Below are 19,376 nucleotides of genomic sequence, written 5' to 3'. Positions count from 1 at the left end.
GAGATCACTTGGACACAGGAAGAGGAACATCACACACCAGGTCCTATTGTGGGGAGGTGGGAGAGGGGAGGGATAGCAGGAGATATACCTAATGTAAATGACGAGTTAATGGGTGCAGCACATCAACATGGCATATGTATACATATGTAACAAACATGCACGTTGTGCACATGTACACTAGAACTTAAAGTATGATAATTATATATACATTAAATACAAAAAAAGTACTGCCCAACATATGATATATAAAAAGCTTAACGTATACATCTGTCTTTCCTACTATTATCTCTATATGTTTTCAGCAATTTATGTGCATGAGGTTAATCAAAATGCTACATCTTAAACGAAACCATTCATTTACGCAGTGCCTTTGTCCAGTTAAAGAGACCTTAAGAATGTTGAACCATTCTTTTCCTCAGCATGCTACATAAAAATCCTTCAAAAAAATGTTTAACACATTTCAGGCACCCGCCTGAGAACTAATACACAAAGTCAAAGTGTTGTACAAAATGTCAACAGCAGATGGTGCACATTTGCTCTTCTTAAACCAGTTTTCCATTTTTTCCAGAAAAAGAACAAACTACCAAATACACACACACACACACACACACACACACACACACACACAAATCGCTCTAAAACACAAACAGCCTAACGAATGAGACTTCTTGAGAACTAACTGTAGGAATCAACAGCGTCGATCTATTTCAATCTGCAAATAATCTGCTCTTTAGAGATTTGGTTTCTGAATTCAGCCAAAGAAACCATCAGTTTTCAGCAATATACAGTGAAAATCGACAAAAAATTTCTTGTCAGAAGTCAGTAAATGGTATTAAAGAGGAACATGTTTGCAAACATAGCAAGAGACAGAGGAGTAAGGCAAGATTATCACATCTAAGATGGGTGATACTGGAGAAAGATGGGAGAGGAAGATAATCAAAAGTGGGTTGATCATTTTTTTCTAAATTTCAACTCTGAATATTACAAAGAACTTCTGCTTTGTAAATCATGCTTACATCTTCATGCCAAAACCACTTCATCAAGGGAAGGGTAATACTACAAAAGTTTAAACATGGCTGTAATCTGAGTCTCATGGGTAACTTTATTCCTTCTTATATTTTGCTTCCCAGGCTCCATTCTGTAATTTCTAAAACCAAATCTCTGAAGGTAGAGATAGGGATCATCTTGAACCAGTGATTTCTTCAATAAATAATATTCATCCATGAATTCCTAAATTGGATTTTTAAAAAATATTCATTTAATAAGCTGGCCTGTGCATTTATAATCATATATCCTTTTGATGTTTATAAAAATATATTTTAAAAATTATGGAGTGTTCAACTATATAAAGTAATTGTAATGATAAGCCAGAAGTGAAAATTAACACTGGAGTCTTATGATTACAGGAAATTTTAAAATGAAATATTTAATTTATGTACATTATTGTTGCAGAAGTATGATTAGGATTAGGTTAGCAATAAAAATATGATTAGTTCAAATGTAAAAATATATTGAATTTTGATAAAATTATATGGGTTAATGGGACAGAAATACAACTTAAATGAAAGAAAAAGAATGATGTAAAACATCCAACTGCTAAAAGAAGAGTTTATGTATTTTTATAATAAATGACGGTATCATCTAGCTATATTTATATTCCAGTGGATATGTTTGAAGAAATTACGTTAATTACAAAATGCCAATACCTGCAATATGTTAGAAATCACATCTTTTACAACCATTTAAACTTATGATGAAACTGTTTAGATGTAAACCTAAAAATATGTGAGTGGTTATATAGTTTTCAGTATCTTCTTAGAATTCTTATAGATCAGTGCTCTCACTATGGTAAATTTACAAAAGACAAATGGGCTGACTGGTCTGTGCCCTAAAATGAAAGCTTTCCTTCTATAATAATTTCTTCAGATCATAGACACATAGTCTATAAGAACAAGATTATTTATAAAATTATAGTTTCTAAATAATATGTTTAGAAATATTCCAGGTTTAAAGACTGCATATTACAAAGCAGAGCTTTTTTTAAAAAACAAACAAACAAAAGCATATTCATTCTGGTAAAAAAGGTGCAAAAATGTGATTTTAAATGAATTCATTGTTAGAACTAATTGTAAATTTCTTTGTTTGCAAACACGATTTTGAAAAATTTTCCTAGGATCACCTGATATATGCTGTGGGAGAGAATACCCATTTTTAATATAGGTCTTTACAAATTTATAATCAGGTAGGAAAGTTTAGTTCATAAATACATTATAGACTATTTCTAAGCCAAACATTAATTATTTGGAATTACAAAAATGTAGGACGACACCTGCCTTACTTCCTCTGTTGATAGTGAAAGAGTGTTTCAGTGAATTTGTCATTTGTAAACTCATTGCCAATTCATTTTTAAACCTCATGTAATTATTTGAAAATATTTTAATTAATTTATTAGCCACATGTCAAACTTTTGAGGTATAGTACTTACCCTCTGTTATACTTTGCTATTTCATCAAACAAAAGTTTCCACCGAGGACGTCCAATAAACAGTCTTGAATTCAGTGCATGATATTTTTCTCCAATTATCTTCTGCCAAAAAGAAAGCACCACATTATTCGAGATTTAGTTAAGTAACCTAGTTTTCTAACATCATTTCTGCTGGTGCTGTGACTTCCCACTAAATTGCTGTGATATAAAGAATGTAAGTATCAAATGGCAACCTATTACGTACAATTATTTCAAAATATCATTTCCTTTCGACAAACAAACAAACAAAATCCATTCTGGTAAAAAGGTACAAAAACTTGATTTTCAATTGAATTAATTGTTAGAACTAATCTCCTTGAATGCCATTCTGACAAATGGCTAATTTTCTTAGACTTCAGTTAGTTGTTTCATCTTTAAAGAACTGCAATGTAAGACAAAGAATGAATTCTAATTGGTCACCCTCAAAAAGGCTCAGCACATAGACTTCATTGAAGTATTTTGGCACCACAAATATAGTTGTCATATTTGGCTCATTATATAAGTAAAATACTACAAATTATCATCATACATTTGGGAAATGATCCTAGACAAGACAGCTCAAGACAGCAGAACTCCAAAATGGGGTTTATCAATAAATGGCTGTGAATGGGCTCCTGTTTGCAATTAACAGAGCATTAGATCTAAATCAATATGAAGAGTCAGAGTGAATTGCAGAGAAAGGAGGAAGTATGTGAATCTCAGGCAGGCAAACTGAGAACCAAATGCAAATTATGCTTCATATCTTCATTATAGCAATACCAGGAGGAAAAGTGATATTGACTTACTTCGTGAGAGTAGTAAAATGAAATACTTTTTACATACCAGATAGGGTAGAAATATGACTGGAAAAATTAGGGTTAGATTAGTTTTGAGGTAACTGACAAACATTCATATTTTGTATTCGAAGTATTGTGAAAATGTACGACAAAAAGTACTAAAATACAATTTGTTAATGCATTCATGCCTAGATTTATACACCAGTCCAGCTCTTCAATGTTGTCTTCAAATATCAGTTTCATCATTTGCAAAATGGGAATATCATTTACTGCTTGACTCTGTTTTAAACTAATAAACTAATATATGTGAAATTCTTAGCACAGTGCCTAGAAGAGTAAATAAATAATGCATGAGGGTTGTCATTCTTTTTAGTTTCCCTTGTCTAGAAATAAGCTTAATTGTATATGAACTCATCTTCTCTCTCCACATAAAATATCCCCTCAATAAAAAGAAATCACATGGCTGTTCACGTGTAGTCTGAATTTTAGAAGAACTTGAGGTGATAGTGAAGAGGGGAGGGGTAGACTCAGACCTTTTGAGTCTGCCCCAGCTCCCTGTGAGAAGGACAAATGGAAGGCATAATATGGTTGACTTCAAGGACAAGCTATGACTTTTCTGGACATATTCCAAAGGAGGCCTTCCTCTAGGAAACTTCTGTTCAAACCACCTGCAGGAATTTTCTTCCACCACAGCTCCTACAGTAAATCTATTATCAAGAGGCTTGTTTAATTTACGATAACATCAACCACATACCTGTATCCCATCTGTTTGACTGAGGTACAGCTGGATGTTAACATAGTCAGGTCTGTTCTCTTGCCAAAACTAGGAGGACAGAAAAAGGAATAGACTTATTAAAATTCTGTGGGTATACTCAGATTTTCTCCTATTCTAACATATGTGATTTAGAATTTAACATAACCTAGCTTATCATAACCAATATCTATAAGAAAATGAATACACACACACACACACACACATACATGCAAATATATATAACAGATTCTAACAATAATCTGGCCTCTTGGTATGAATGAGGTCTGATGGTGGTAGTGGTAGGGAATAATTTTCTGCTATCTTCATAGATACAAAATTTAGCATGCTAAATGCTATACAAATATTCTCAAATATTAGTCCTTCTGAAATACTCCTTATTTTATTCCTTAAGAGTCTCAAAATTGTACCAGTTTACTCATCAAGAACATGATTTTCTTGAGAAAAAAAGACAATAGTGATTTAACTTATGCATGATAGCAAATACAAAACAAAACAAATAGACGCTTTTTCCTGTTTCTGCCTTCTGCTTATTCATCAATGGGCTCTGGTTTCTCTTGTACAAAAATGCAGAGGCAAAATATACCTGCAAAAATAAATAGTCTACAAAAAAATATGGAACAACAACTCCTCATTTCCCCCTTCCCAAAGGCTTTGGCAACCTGAGAGGATTTTACTGTACCTGAATTGTTTGAAATATTTTTAGCAAGGATGCATATGTAGAGACTATTCTACTTCCTGTCTTTACAAATTAAACTACTCTAGGGACCTCCTGTAAGTGACAGCATAATATAGTTGTGCTTTTGCGTCCGGCTTATTTCATTTAGCGTTATGTCTTCAAAGTTCATCCACATAGTATATGTCATAATTTCCTTCCTTTTTAGAGCTGAATAGTATTACATTGTGTGCGTATATCATAATCTGTTTATCCAATCATCTATTGATGAATATTTGGGTTGTTTCCATCCTTTGGCTATTGTGAATAATGCTTCTATGGGCATCTGTCCAATTCCCTGCTTTTAATTCTTCTAGGTACATATCCAGAACCAATCTTTTTATTTATTTAATTTTTATTTATTTATTTATTTATTATTTATTTTGCAAAAAGTTTGGAGGCCTTTATGTAATCCACTTCTTCCCAGAAAAGCACAGACACCACCTCTCTAATTTCATCTCCTACTATTCTTTCCCTTGCTTACTCTGCTTCATCCACACAGATCTCCTTTCTCTTCTTTCAGGACACCAAGTATACTACTGCCTCAGAGCTCTTGCCTACGAAGTTAGGTTTCTCTATCTTGATTTTTTTTCTCCATAATATGTGTTTAGTCTGCTCATTCACTTCAGCCAAGTCTGCTCAAATGGCATTATAACATTTTGTTTGATGGGTGTTCCTGAACATGCAATATAAATTAACACACCCTCTACTGTTCACGCCGCTTTACTCCTACTTTCCCTTCCTTTGTCCTAACCCGAATCTCAGAACCTGATGCTCGATGTATTTATTGGTTGTTGTCTATCTTGCCCCCTTAGAATATAAACCACGTGAGATCAGAAACTTGGTTTTATTTTGCCACTTGATGACTTTTCAGATCCTAGAATAGTTTCAGATTGATAGTAATCAGTTAATAAATAAATATACACTGAATGATAGAATGACTGAATGAGTGAATACATGCAGAAAGAGGTATATATAATGATATCCATTTCAGCATTCTTTGTAATAAAAAAGTATCTAACATTAGAGAATTGTTCAGCAAACTAGATATATCTATACAATGAAATCCTCTAAAAGAATCAGGTAGGTCCACCATCTCTAATTGTTGGCACCAGGGAAAACAATAAGGTAGCTCTATACGCACTAATATCAAAAAATAGTCAAGACATAGTAATCAATTAATAAAGGAATTTGCATAAACAATATAAATAGTACGACAGGATTTATAGAACACTTAAGAGTTACCTCTGTTTACACAGATTAGGTAGGGAAGGTAGTAAAAGAGGATTTTACTTTATCAGAATTGTTTGAAATATTTGTAGCAAGGACGCATATGTGTGTCACTTGTATAATCTGAATAAAGATAAATAGGTCAAATGTTACAGGTTGGATAGGAAAAGATGCCTGCTTTATCTCTGCAAAAAAAAAAAACACAGAATTTGGGGATTGTTGAGATTTTGTATCGTATACCAAAAAGTCTGGTGATTTGAAGTATTAAAGATGGCAAATCAAGGATAAGAGCTATCAGAACAAAGGATGGAAGATGTTACAGCAGGTGCCTTCCGGTATTTCCCTCATTGTCTTCCCTCATCACCTTCAGCCATATGCATACATTTCCATGTGAAACACCCTATGTTAAAACATAGAAATGAATGTTCCTATGTTAAAATATATTAGATATACATGCATACTCACAAATACCCATATCTGAAAAGATGTGTGCCTAATTGCTAAGAGATATTATCTCTGAGTTTTTATGTTTAAGAGACTTATTTATTTCCTTGCTACTTATCTGTATAATTTCTATGGTTTAATCTATGGCAAGCATTTATTGCTTTTGTAATGTAAAAGATATAACTATTTTAATTTGAAAAATTGCAAAACTAGGAACAACCCTAATGTTACCTTGTTATGCAGCATACAGAGTAAGTCTGCAAACCAACGGAAGGACTGGATATCTCTGCATACCCAAATAAAGTATAGTCTTCTAAGCTTGTATGGTTTCCAGTCATCCCTTAAAATTAAAATAACATGATAGTGATTAGGATGGCAAACGCAAATATTAAGGAATTCCTATATTTTTGAAAATTTACTTTTCATTAGTAAGCAACCAATAAAAATCAGTCATTTACATTTTAGCAGCTGATACATCACTTACCATGAGACCTAAATGAATTTAATATGTAATATATTGACTCAAGGATATGACATACTTCATGAATTTAGGTGTTTAAGTGTTAAATGAATTTAAGTGTGAATAATATTCACAAGTATGCATATCATTCATTTCCAGTTGAAGGTCATAACTAAATTGGACCAGAATAATATCGGGCCTTGCATCTCAGAAAAAAAAAGTTTTCAATTTTCAGTGAATTCTATCACAGACTGAGTAGGGCTCCAAAGGTCATCCAGTCTTGCCCTGGCTTTTTGGCAAAATGAGCCAAACCATTCCAGAAAGTTGGTTGTTTATCCCCTCTTAAAAATCATTAAAGAAAGAGATTTCACAATCATGTACGACGTAATGCATTCCAGCAACTCATAATCCCAAGTTTGAATCCCCATTTATAAAAAGTAGGCTTGAGGTTAAGAAAATATTCTTCCTTTTTCATAACATTAGGTAACCAAATAACTTGTAATGTGTTGTCAGAAACAAATTATTTCTAGCTTAGAGCATGATCATTTTTGTAAGAACCACCAGAAAGTACCAAATTTACATCTAGTATTTAAAACTGAAATAAAATATAATTCAAACACATCACTTAAATTTATTATTTCTTTTTTGGTTCTGAAAAAAAAAGTAAATGGAATAGATTTGAGAATAACTTTCTACTTTTATTTTGCTTTGTGTTTTCATAAGAATGTCGATCAATTAACTTTTGCTTATAATCCTGAAACTAAAATAAGTTTTAGTTTAGTATTTCCTGGTCAGACAATTTCACCCTTTTTTTTTTTTTTTTTTTTTTGCTCTGTCACCCAGGCTGGAGTGCAGTGGTATCACCTCTACTCACTGCAACCTCCTCCCAGGTTCAGGAGATTCTCATGCCTCGACCTCCAGGGTAGCTGGGATTACAGGCGTGCACAACCATGCCCGGTTGATTTTTGTGTTGTTAGTAGAGACAGGGTTTCACCATGTTGGCCAGGCTGGTCTTGAACTCCTGGCCTCAAGCAATCCACCCACCTCAGCCTCCCAAAGTGCTGGGATTACAGGCGTGAGCCAATGTGCCCAGCCACAATTTCACCTTTGAAGCTACTTTTCTTTAGTCTGTTGTAAATTTGCTAAGTGATAAATGAAGGAATGATGTGTTCAGTTGTCATCTCAGAAAAGCCTGACCATACTTCAACAATAAACCCAGTCCTTTATTTCCATATCCATTAATGTCTACCTTTTGTCATAATTGTAATATTTTCTGAAACAATTTTATTTATATTTCTCATTGCTTTCTTTTTTACCTGCCCCATTTGAATGTAAGCTTTTTAAGGGCAGGGACTCTGTTTTCATTAATTGCTGTCTTTCCAATACCTGTAAGATCTATTGGCAGATGGGTGCACAAAAATATTTGTTGACTGAATGAATGAGTAGAACCACTTACCACTGATGAGGATATAGAGAAATGAAGGATGGAGGTGAATGACTTCTAACAGAGGAAAAGGACAGAGGAGTGCATAACTCTGATATGACATCTTTCTACAAGAGAATATGCTGGGAGTCACAGACCACATGTTGAGAATCACTGAATTATTCCCCTCCTCAATCAGTAAATGGAGGTCCTTGATCAACAAGTAGAATAATTCAATAAGGAATTATTTTATACTAAAAAGAGAGATGTCTGAAATATTGGCAGTTCTCTATTTGGATTAATAAATAGATCAAAATGACATACAGCAGGGTGTTGAGTATTGATGCAAATGGAGTTACTCCAATGCCTCCAGCCACACAGAGGCTGATCTCATAGTTCAGTGATTCCTCAAACGGACTTCCAAAAGGACCATCAATATACAGCCTGTAGAGCAGTCAGACAAAGGTGGGAAAAAATGAAAATAAGTTAAGTTAATTTTCTGTACCATATAATAAACACGCTGAATACAATCCCTACACTTTGTGATAGGACAGGCCTTATTTCACTGATTCTCATAATGGTCAGCCTAAAGGAATAACAAATGTTGTTTATGAATTGTCAAGATTAAAACAAGTACATCTGTTTCTCAGTATGCCGTTTTGAGGAACCATTAATTAAAAGTATAGAGTAATGTAAATATGATCATGCCAGATAGCTAAGGACAAGTTAAAGCTCTGATCATATTAGATTACTATATGGGACTAAAATAAAATAACGATTGCTTTACTGTGTCTAAATTCAAAAAATATTTTTTCCAATGGCAGTAGTAGAAATACTTATTTAAACATTTACTATGTGAACAGAAAAATAATAGGAGTAAGGAAAAGAATTTGGCACTGTTCTTCCTCTTGGTCTGGTTGTTCATAAGTATAGAACTTTACTTATAAACTGATAGCTCTTTAGCTGTAAAGAGCAGTCACAAAGGAAGCTCTGAAGTTCTAATTAGTCTGCTCATGTTTATATATTCAAGTGTGTGTGTGTGTGTGTGTGTGTGTGAGAGAGAGAGAGAGAGAGAGAGAGAGCATAGCGAAATCCTTCTTAATGCAATAGAAATGCTAATTGTTCATATAATAATTCATCCTCCCATTCTTTCTTAGTAACAGACAATTAATTTTATTCAGGGAAGCAAAATGTCCAGCCAAAACAGTACATTTCTCAAATTCCCTACATCTGTTTTGGCTGTGTGAATATATTTTGGCCACTGCCCCCTCCTTCGTACTTGTCTGCTTTCTGAGCTACACACCCACACACACACCCTCCCCACTCCCCACAAAGCTACTCTTCAGTGTTTGAAATAAATCTGGACAGGACAACTAGAACTCAGTGTTCTAGTCATTTACTAGGGCTGGGATACCACACAAGTTACTTGTCCTCTCTAAACTGGATTTCCTTCATCTGTAAAAGAGTCAATAAGATGTGATACTACAGAAAAAAAAAAGTGTGCTAAGAATTGTAGAGGGCCACACAAATATCAGAAATATATTTTGTTAATGGCATCAATCAGTGCCTACAGTATACTGACAGGCCTTCTGGGAGGCCCAGCATTGATGCAAGAAATGGGCTAAGTCCAGTATGAGCTGGGAAATGTAGGTGGGAATTTGGTTTTAAAGCCCTTAGAGAATCAGTTGTTTTTCATCTGAAATGCTTTTTTTGTTTTGTTTTGTTTTGTTTTTTGTTTTTTGTACCAGGAGAGAGAAAACTTTGCTTTTCTTGGAGAAAATAAGAAGATAAAATTACTAGTAATTTATTATTTCATGACATCCAGTTTTTTGAGGGAGATGGAAACTGAAACTGCTTAAATCACTTTTTTTGCATATTTAATCTGATTAATGTGTGAAATATACTGCCTTTCATTTATGAGCAGTGACTTTCTCCCTATCATAGTACACGGTCTTTAAAAGAATGCCATGTTGTTATTATCATAACATATGTAACCAGATTGTAGAAATTACAGGCAACTCTTTTAAAGTCTTGCTATAACATAGTAGAGATGAAATCAATTTGACACATTTTTAAACTTCAGTTGATAACTAATGAAAAGAACATTTATGAAGGATTGTGGATCTAACATAATTCTAAGAATAAGAGATATCTTCTTCTCTGACCCCCTCAGAAATATATAAACATTTTTTACATTTAAATTTTTCCCTTGAAAGCAGTATTTACACTTTAAAAAACTGATTTAATTCTTTCATTAAGACTTATAAGTTTCAAGCTACACTTCTATTTTATGTGGCTGAATGTAAATATACTTGTTAAAGCTTTTAACATGGTGCCTGAACATAGTGAGAACCTGATAAATATTAGATATTTAAGAATAACATAATAAATACTATATTATTATTAAAAGTAAAGGTTTGTAATTTATAACATTTAATGTTCATATAAGTGTAAAGTTTTGAAAAATATTTGCCTTTTAAAATCTTTTCTGATCAGCTGTCACTTTAAACAGTTCTTTTAATTAATAAAAAAATTTCAAGGGTCTGGTGTAGTGGCTCACACCTGTAATTCCAGCACTTTTGGAGGCTGAGGCAGGACAATTGCTTAGAGCCAGAATTTTGAGACCAGCCTGAGCAACATAATGAGACCCTTGTCTTAAGTATTAGCTGGGCATGGTGGCAAGTGCTTGTAATCCCAGGTACTAGGAAGGCTGAGGCAGGAGAATGGCTTAAGTCCAGGAGGTTGAGACTGCAGTGAGCTGTGATCACACCACTGCACTCCTGCCTGGGTGACAGAGTAAAACTCAGTGTCCAAAAAAAAAATTTTCTTTTTCAAGAAATGCCTGAGACTCTTACCTCAGAAACCTAAAATAAGTTATAATAACAATGGATACTCTTCACCGAACATTTAATCCAGGGTTGGTACTGAATGTTCTATATATACCTTCACTGTTAATCCACACAACAAATTTCATAGGAAAGTATAATGCCTATTTTATTGCATTGGGAACTAAAACTCAAAAAGGTTAAATAATTTTCTTAAGGTCACACTTATATTAAGGGGGGAGGACTTTTACTAAATTCATTCTGAATCTAACCCCAAAGTTAGATTCAAAGTTACTATTTTTTAAATAATCAGATAATAATCATTACAATTATCAAATATTTTGGTGAGGTGTATTATATAAAGGTAAAAACAAAAAAAGGTTCCAGGACAATTATCATCTAACAATTCTCTCTTCATGTAGGAAAAAAGTGAGTGTGATTAACTATTCCTCCGGAGAGGATGGTATTGCAGTTTTAGACCATTCTAGTCTCAGGAAGTAATCATATCAATAGAAACAACAAACAAAAGGAATGAGTTTAAAGTGTGTGATGGTTCTCCCTTGATGGCTTTCAAATTTTACTATGTATCAGAATTTCCTGTAGGGCTTGTTAAAACACAGAATGCTAGGCCCTACTCCGAGTCTTACTGACTCAGAAGTCTGAGCATTTGTAGTTGCCACCATTCCCCCAGGAGATACTGATGTTGCTGACAGAGCAGGTAAGGAGGGTAAGGAGTGAGCTAGTGCAGGCGGTGATTTTACAGAGGGTCCCTGACTTAGGATAGTTCGATTTAAAATTTTTTGACTTTATGATGGAGTGAAAACGATATGTACTCAGTAGAAACTGTACTCAAAATTTTGAATTTTGACCCTTTTCTGGACTAGTGGTATTTGGTACAATAGTCTCTCATGATGCCAGGCAGCTGCCACAGCTGCCAGTCAGACACATGATCATGAGCTTAATCAACCAATACTGTACTCTACAGTGTATAGCAGCATTCAATACAGGTAGGTAATTTTTCAATCCCTGCCCCTCTCCCTCCCCAGTGTCTATTGTTCCCATCTTCATGTCTCTGTGTACCCAATGTTTAATTTTCTGTTTTTGCACGTAAACAGAAATAAAAACAAATAACTTATTTTCATCTCAATAGATGCAGAAAAAGTTTTTGATAAAATCCAACATCCCTTTATGATAAAAACCCTCAATAAACTAGGCATATAAGGAACATGTCTCAAAATAATAACAGTCATCGATGACAAACCCACAACCAACACCATCCTGAAATGGCAAAAGATGGGTGCATTTCCCTTGAGAACCAGAACAAGACAAGGGTGCCCGCTCTCACCACTCTTATTCAACATAGCACTGGAAATTCTAGCCAGAGCAGTCAAGCAGGAGAAAGAAAGAAAAAGCATTCAAATAGGAAAAGAAGTCATACTGTCTCTCTTTGATGATGATTTGCTTCTATACCTAGAAAACCCTAAAGACACTGCCAAGAGAACTGATAAATGACTTCAGTAGTATCAGTATACAAAATCAATGTATAAAAATTAGCAGCATTTCTGTATACCAATAACATTCAAGCTGAGAGCCAAATCAAGAACTCAGTCTCACTTACAATAATTTGTAATTATTATCTAATGCAATCTCATGTTAAAATAAAAGCAACATTGTTTAAAAAAAAAAAAAACTCTGACGTTTATCTCTTGGAATTCTGAATGATTCAGTTCAGTCAAGGCCTTACAAATTAATTAATTTAAAGTCTGCAAGGATAAAAATTCTTTGGCAAGGAGTCCCCATAAAATAATCATGCTATCAAAATTATTCTCTCATAACCATTACGAATTGTTACATTTAATATAAGATTTTTAACAAAGGAAGGATTTTAGGCTGCTTTGTTGACTGACAATTTCTGCTTAAAAATAAAAAAACAAACCCCAAATAAACAACAAAAATTTCTCAAACCTGAAAACTAAAGAGTGAAAAGATGTATGGCAGCTGAATACAGGATGGGGTGACAAAGAAAGTAAATGGCTCTCAAAGGCACTAGATGGAGACTCACCTGTGCTTAATCTCTTAATCTATCTCCAGAAAGTGGCTACTTCCCCAACTTGTTCTGTGATTTTGGCCACCTAACCTCCAGTTATAGACTCAGCTTGGCCCTATCCTTCAACCAATTCTTATCTGAGTCAGGAAGGAGTTGTGCTCTCAGCCAGCACTAAGGCTTGTTCATTGCTTGCTCATTAGCCTTGCACTAACACAGCTTCTTGACTTACATCTCTGAGCCAAAATCTTTACAATTTAAACAGTGCCTCAGTTTTACAGTCCTGATGACAGGGTTTTGCCTTGTGAATCCCAGCCCAGGGGTTGGGATCCACTACTTGCTGACAGACCAGCATCCTTTGGACATCCTACTTGCCTAGTTTTGCAAATATCAATAGTATTTAGCATTCTTATAACTACATTCCACACTCTAGTCAGAATACTACCTTTTAGATCTCTTGCCATCCAAGTATTGGAATTTCACATACTATATAAAAGAAAGTCTAAATGTAAGGATTAGAAGATGAAAGACAGTAATTCTTTTATGAAAGACAATATGTATACTGTGGAAAATCTTATGAATTATTGTGCTTGTAGAAACTGTACCGGAATGACCACTACCACAAATAGGCAGACACACAAGGGAAAGGGCTCATTCCTGACTAATCCAAGCAGAGCACATCACCCAGAGCCACCTCTACCAGACAGGACAATGCATCCCTTCTGACAGGATTTAGAATGGATTGAATATACAAAAGCAGCCCACATGACAGAGCCTTTCCCCCTGCCCTAGGCAAGCAATCGCTTTGAGAAATGGCAGAACAGAGCTGACAATGAGAATAGTGATGAGAATTCACTTTTGCAAGAGGCCAGGTGCTTTCTGATTTTAAATATCACAAAGATTTACAAGAAACAATTGTGTCACGCATTGGGCATTCCTCAAAGCAACATTAGAAGGAAGGTATCTCCATCATCATCATTTGTAATATAGAACAAAAAGTCAACATAAAGATGCTCAGATTACCACTCTCCCTCAATCATGGAGGACTTAAACCAGAACGTGACTCAAGTGAAAAAGCCTGAAGTCACCCAAAGCTCTTTCCTTCTCCGTCTCTCTCCTCCTCTCCTTCTTGCATAATAGTCATCATATTCTGTTAATTATGCCTCCTAACACCCGTAGACCTATCTGATCTTCCATATTACTATTACCACAGTACAAATCCATTATCATTTCCTGCCTGAATATGAAATTGCCAACAAGCTAGTGTGCTGGCCCCATGTGGTACCTCATGTACCTCTCTAGTTTCATGAAAAATCTATAAAAATGTAAGTCTAATTATCTTTCTGCTTGGCTTAAAATCCTTTAATGGGTCTTCATTGTCTTTACAACAAAGTTCAAGGTCATTTAAGTGGCAGTCCAGGCCAGATGCAGTGGCTCATATCTGTAATCCAATACTTTGGGAGGCTTAGGTGGGATGATTGCTTGAGGCTAGGAGTTCAAGACCAGCCTGTGCAACAAAGACCAGGCCTGTGACAACAATGTGATAAGACCTATGTCTCCGGCCAGGTGTGGTGGCTCATGCCTGTAATCCCAGCACTTTGGGAGGTCAAGGCAGGTGGATCACCTGAAACAGGAGTTCGAGACTAGCCTGGCCAATATGGTGAAACTTTGTCTCTACTAAAAATACAAAAATTAGCCGTGCGTGGTAGCACACATCTGTAATCCCAGCTACTTGGGAGGCTGAGGCAGGAGAATCGCTTGAATCTGGGAGGCAGAAGTTGCAGTGAGTAGAGATCGTGCCATTGCACTCCAACCTGGGTAACAGAATAAGACTCCATCTCAAAAAAAAAAAGAAAGAAAGAAAGAAATCTGTGTCTCTAAAAAAAAAATTTTTATATCTATATATATATGCCAGGCCTGGTGGCACACACCTGTGGTCCCAGCTACACTGGAGGCCAAGGCAGGAGGTTCACTTAAGCCCAGGATGTTGAGGCTGCAGTGGGCTGTGCTTGCACCACTGCACTACAGCCTGGGTGACAGAATGAGACCTTGCCTCAGAAAACAGAAGGTATTCTAGGCCCTGTCCATATTTCTACTTATACCTTGACTCCAAGTGTGTGCATGTGTGTTGCACATGCATGCACACACATGCTCTACACATACACAGCTTTCAGCCACCTGGAAGTAATCCCTCAATGACCCAACCACTTCTAAGTTAAGTATTATTTGAGGGGCCAAACAAATCTGGATTGGAGACCCAGCTCTGCCATGTGACTTTGGGTAGGGCATTTACCTCTTTGAATCTCAGTTCTCTTATCTGTAAAATTAGGGAAATAGTACTACCTAACTTAGAGAGGAATAGTAAGAATTAAATTAATAATGCATATAAAGCACAATTCCTGGCATGTGTAGTGTTCATTATGTGTTACTATTATAAATGAAAATAACTTGGGCCAGGCACAGTGGCTCACACCTGTAATCCCAGCATTTTGAAGACCAAGGTGAGCAGATCACCAGGTCAGGAGTTCGAGACCAGCCACTATGGTGAAACTTTCTCTACTAAAACTTTGTCTCTACTAAAAATACAAAAATTAGCCTGGTGTGGTGGCTCACGCCTGTAAACCCTTCTACTCAGGAGGCTGAGGCAGAAGAATCGCTCGAACACGAGAGGCAGAACTTGCAGTGAGCTGAGATCTCACCACTGCACTCCAGCCTAGGCGACAGAGCGAGATTCCATCTAAAAAAGAAAAGAAAAGAAAAGAAAAGAAAAGAAAAGAAAAAAGAAAAGAAAAGAAAAGAACTTGGCTCAGGCTCAGATGACAAGTACATTACAGACATGCAGATTGAACAGAAATTATTAAAGATGGATGATGTATTGAAGAGGAACTCAAAACGTGGCTAGGAAAGAGAAAGGAGGATAAGCTGGAGAACAGACTGTGGAAAGGTCATCTGAGGCTTTGCAGTTTAAGGGTATTACCCAAAATCACCATTTGAAGTCATTTTTACGTAGCCCATTAGAAATGAGATTGAGTTAGGACATTGCTTTTATTGTCCAAACAATCAAGGTTGTTCTTTGGCAGCAAACCAAGTCAAAAAAGAACAGCTCTAAAATTTGTCATAAATGATATTCCTCTCTAAACAGTTCGTTCAGATATTAGGAAGCTCAGAGAACTTGATCTTTATGAGAACCAAGTAGAAATAGTTTATTCTTGTATTTTCACAATATTTTTACATACATTGTGGTTAAAACTTCCAGAGCCACTGGGTCATGTTTTGCTGGTTTAATTGCCAAAATGGTTGCAAGTAATTTGTGGATAAAATTAAACCAGATGCACTTAACCATTTTACATGTCCAAGCTGTATTTACAAGGATGAACATAGATTATAACTACTCTCTAGTCTACATATGTCATGAACTTAAGTCCTTCAGAGTTAATTAGCAATAAAACTTGTTTCTTTATCTCCATTTGTTTCCTCCAACCTATAAATCAAAAATATGCATTTTGTATTAGATGCACATTCTTTTTTAAATTCCTTTCCACTCATCTATCTCTTTCTGACAACTGTCACACCTCTTCATGCTCTGAGAATTTTCATGGAACAATGTCTACAATTACATCCTGATGAGAATGGATGTCCTGGCTTTGGCAATGGGTCAAATAAGAGCTCACAAATGTAGAAATTGATTAATGAACATTCTTATATTTTAGAAGAGTGTTTCCAAACACCATTGCAGGCAATATTTTTAAAATGCCTTTCTCTTAAACATACATATATATATCCATATACATTTCAGACCCAGTCAGTTCTCTTCATGAATATTTTTCACCTAAATAAAGGATACACATTTCCATATTTCATTATTTGTTAGATGTCTCTTGGTAACAGGAAGTTAAAGATTATAGGGACACTATGTTGACTAAATAGAAACCCCAGACCAAATCCAAAATACCACAGCTTACACTAACCAGTGCACAATGACTCCATCCTAGTGATGTTATGATCTATGTGGGTTATGTCATGATCTGTAAATACCACTCTGTGACACAGCGTAATTTTATAGGGCAAGGAAGTTGCTTTGTAACCCATATTTTAGGTCTTAAATCACATTTCAACCAGAAAAATGAGGAAAAAATCTCAGTGTAGATATACATAACAGTGGTTGTGAATAAAATACATTCTAATTGTTTGACTTGTATTTCAACTTTACAGATTTTTTAAGTTACAAAGCTACAAATTCTTTGACGTTCAGTTATCTGCAGTGATGAACAAATGTGTGTGTTCTGAGTGCACCTACCAAACATTTCTCCTTCTCATTCCCTTACCTGGGACCATCCTACTCCCTGTGACAAAACAATATTGAATTTAGGCCAATTAACAACTCTAAAGTGACCTCTAAGTTTCATGTGAAAGGAAGAGTTGCATGTCTCTTACTTCAATCAAAAACTAGACATGATTAAACTTAGTGAGGAAGGCATGTTGAAAGCTGAGCTAGGCATAAAGTTAGGCTTCTTGTGTCAAACAGTGAGCCAAATTGCTAATGCAAGGGAAAAAGTTTTTGAAGAAAATTAAAAGTGCTATTTCAGTGAACATATGAATAATAAGAAGGCAAAACAGCCTTATTGCTGATATGGAGAAAGTTTTAGTGGTCTGGATGATTAAACCAGCCACAACACAACATTCCCTTAAGCCAAAGACTAATCCAGAACAAGGCCCTAACTCTTTTCAATTCCATGAAGGCTGACAGAGATGTGAAAGCTGCAAAAGAAAAGTCTGAAGCTAGAATAGGTTGGTTCATGAGGCTTAAGAAAAGAAGCCATCTCTGTAATATAAAAGTTCAAAGCAAAGCAGCAAGTGCTGATGGAGAAGTTGCAGCATATTATCCAGAAGATCTAGCTGAGATGATAGATGAAGGTGACTACACTAAACAACGGATTTTCAATGTAGACAAGACAGCCATCAAGTGGTAGATGCCATCTACGGTGTTCACAGCTGGAAAGGAGCAGTCAATGCCTGGCTTCAAAGCTTCAAAGGATAGGCTGACTCTTGTCTATGGACTAATGTAGTTGGTCACTTTAAGTTGAAGCAGTGCTCACTTACCATTCTGAAAAACTTAAGGCCCATAAGAATTATGCTAAATCTACCCTGTTTGTACTCTATAAATAAAAGAACAAAGTCCAGATTAAAACACGTCTGTTTATAGATAGCATGGTTTACTGAATATTTTAAGCCCATCAGGAAAAAAAAAAAAAAAGATTCTATCCAAAATGTTACTACTCACATAGGCAGTGAGCAAAGCTCACACCAGAACAATAACAATGAAATGAATTCAACCTAAGCGTCCATCAATCGATGACTGGATAAAGAAAATACTGTATATATACATAATCAAATACTATTCAGGAACAAAAAAGAACAAAATAATGACTTTTGCAGCAATATGGATAAAACTGGAGACATTACCCTGAATGAAATCACTCAGACACAGAAAGTCAAATACTTAATGTTCTCACTTAAAAGAGGGAGCTAGATGATGTGTACACATGGACGTAGAGTATGGAATGATAGACAGTGGAGACTTGAAAGGTTGCAAGGGGGCTAGGAAGTAGGTGAATAATGAGAAATTACTTAATGGATACAATGTATGTTATTCCAGTGATGGATACCCTAAAAGCCCTGACTTGGCTACTATACAATCTATCCATGGATCAAAATTACGTATGTACCACATAAATTCATACAAATAAATTTTTAAAATTACTGCTCACTGACAATGCACCTAGTCAACCAAGAGCTATGATGTAGATGTACATGAAGATGAATGTTGTTTGCAGGCCTGCTAACATTACACCCATCTTGCAATCCATGGATCAAAGAGAAATTCTGACTTTCAATTGTTATTATTTAAGAAATACTTTTCATAAGGCTATAGCTACCATAGACAGTGATGCCTCTGGTAGATCTGGGCAATGTAAATTTAAAAACATCCTGAAAATTATTCACCTTCTAGGTGCTATTAAGAACATCATGACTCATGGGAGGAAGTCTTATTACCAAAATTAATAAGAGTTTAGAAGAAGTTTATTTGAGCCCTCATGGTTAACTTTGAGGGGTCCATGACTTCAGTGGAGGAAGCAACTACAGACATAGTGTAAATAGAGAAC

The 19,376-nt window shown here is 35.4% G+C and overlaps 1 protein-coding gene across 1 annotated transcript in view; it reads right to left on the bottom strand.

Annotated features, from left to right (window-relative positions):
* Positions 1–19,376, bottom strand: part of NOX4 (NADPH oxidase 4) — a 176,353-nt gene that overhangs the window by 7,068 nt on the left and 149,909 nt on the right. Inside the window, exons 13-16 of the mRNA XM_011984951.1 lie at positions 8,668–8,787; positions 6,692–6,800; positions 4,054–4,122; positions 2,486–2,586 (exon numbers count right to left, since the gene is read on the bottom strand). Coding sequence (XP_011840341.1) covers positions 2,486–2,586; positions 4,054–4,122; positions 6,692–6,800; positions 8,668–8,787 — 399 coding nt within the window. The remainder of the gene's footprint in view (positions 1–2,485; positions 2,587–4,053; positions 4,123–6,691; positions 6,801–8,667; positions 8,788–19,376) is intronic.

Source organism: Mandrillus leucophaeus, unplaced genomic scaffold (genome assembly GCF_000951045.1).
Source record: "Mandrillus leucophaeus isolate KB7577 unplaced genomic scaffold, Mleu.le_1.0 Scaffold276, whole genome shotgun sequence".
NCBI classification, from domain to species: Eukaryota; Metazoa; Chordata; class Mammalia; order Primates; family Cercopithecidae; genus Mandrillus; species Mandrillus leucophaeus.
Note: the sequence above shows the minus strand (reverse complement) of the source record. Positions and strands in the feature narration are given on the sequence as shown.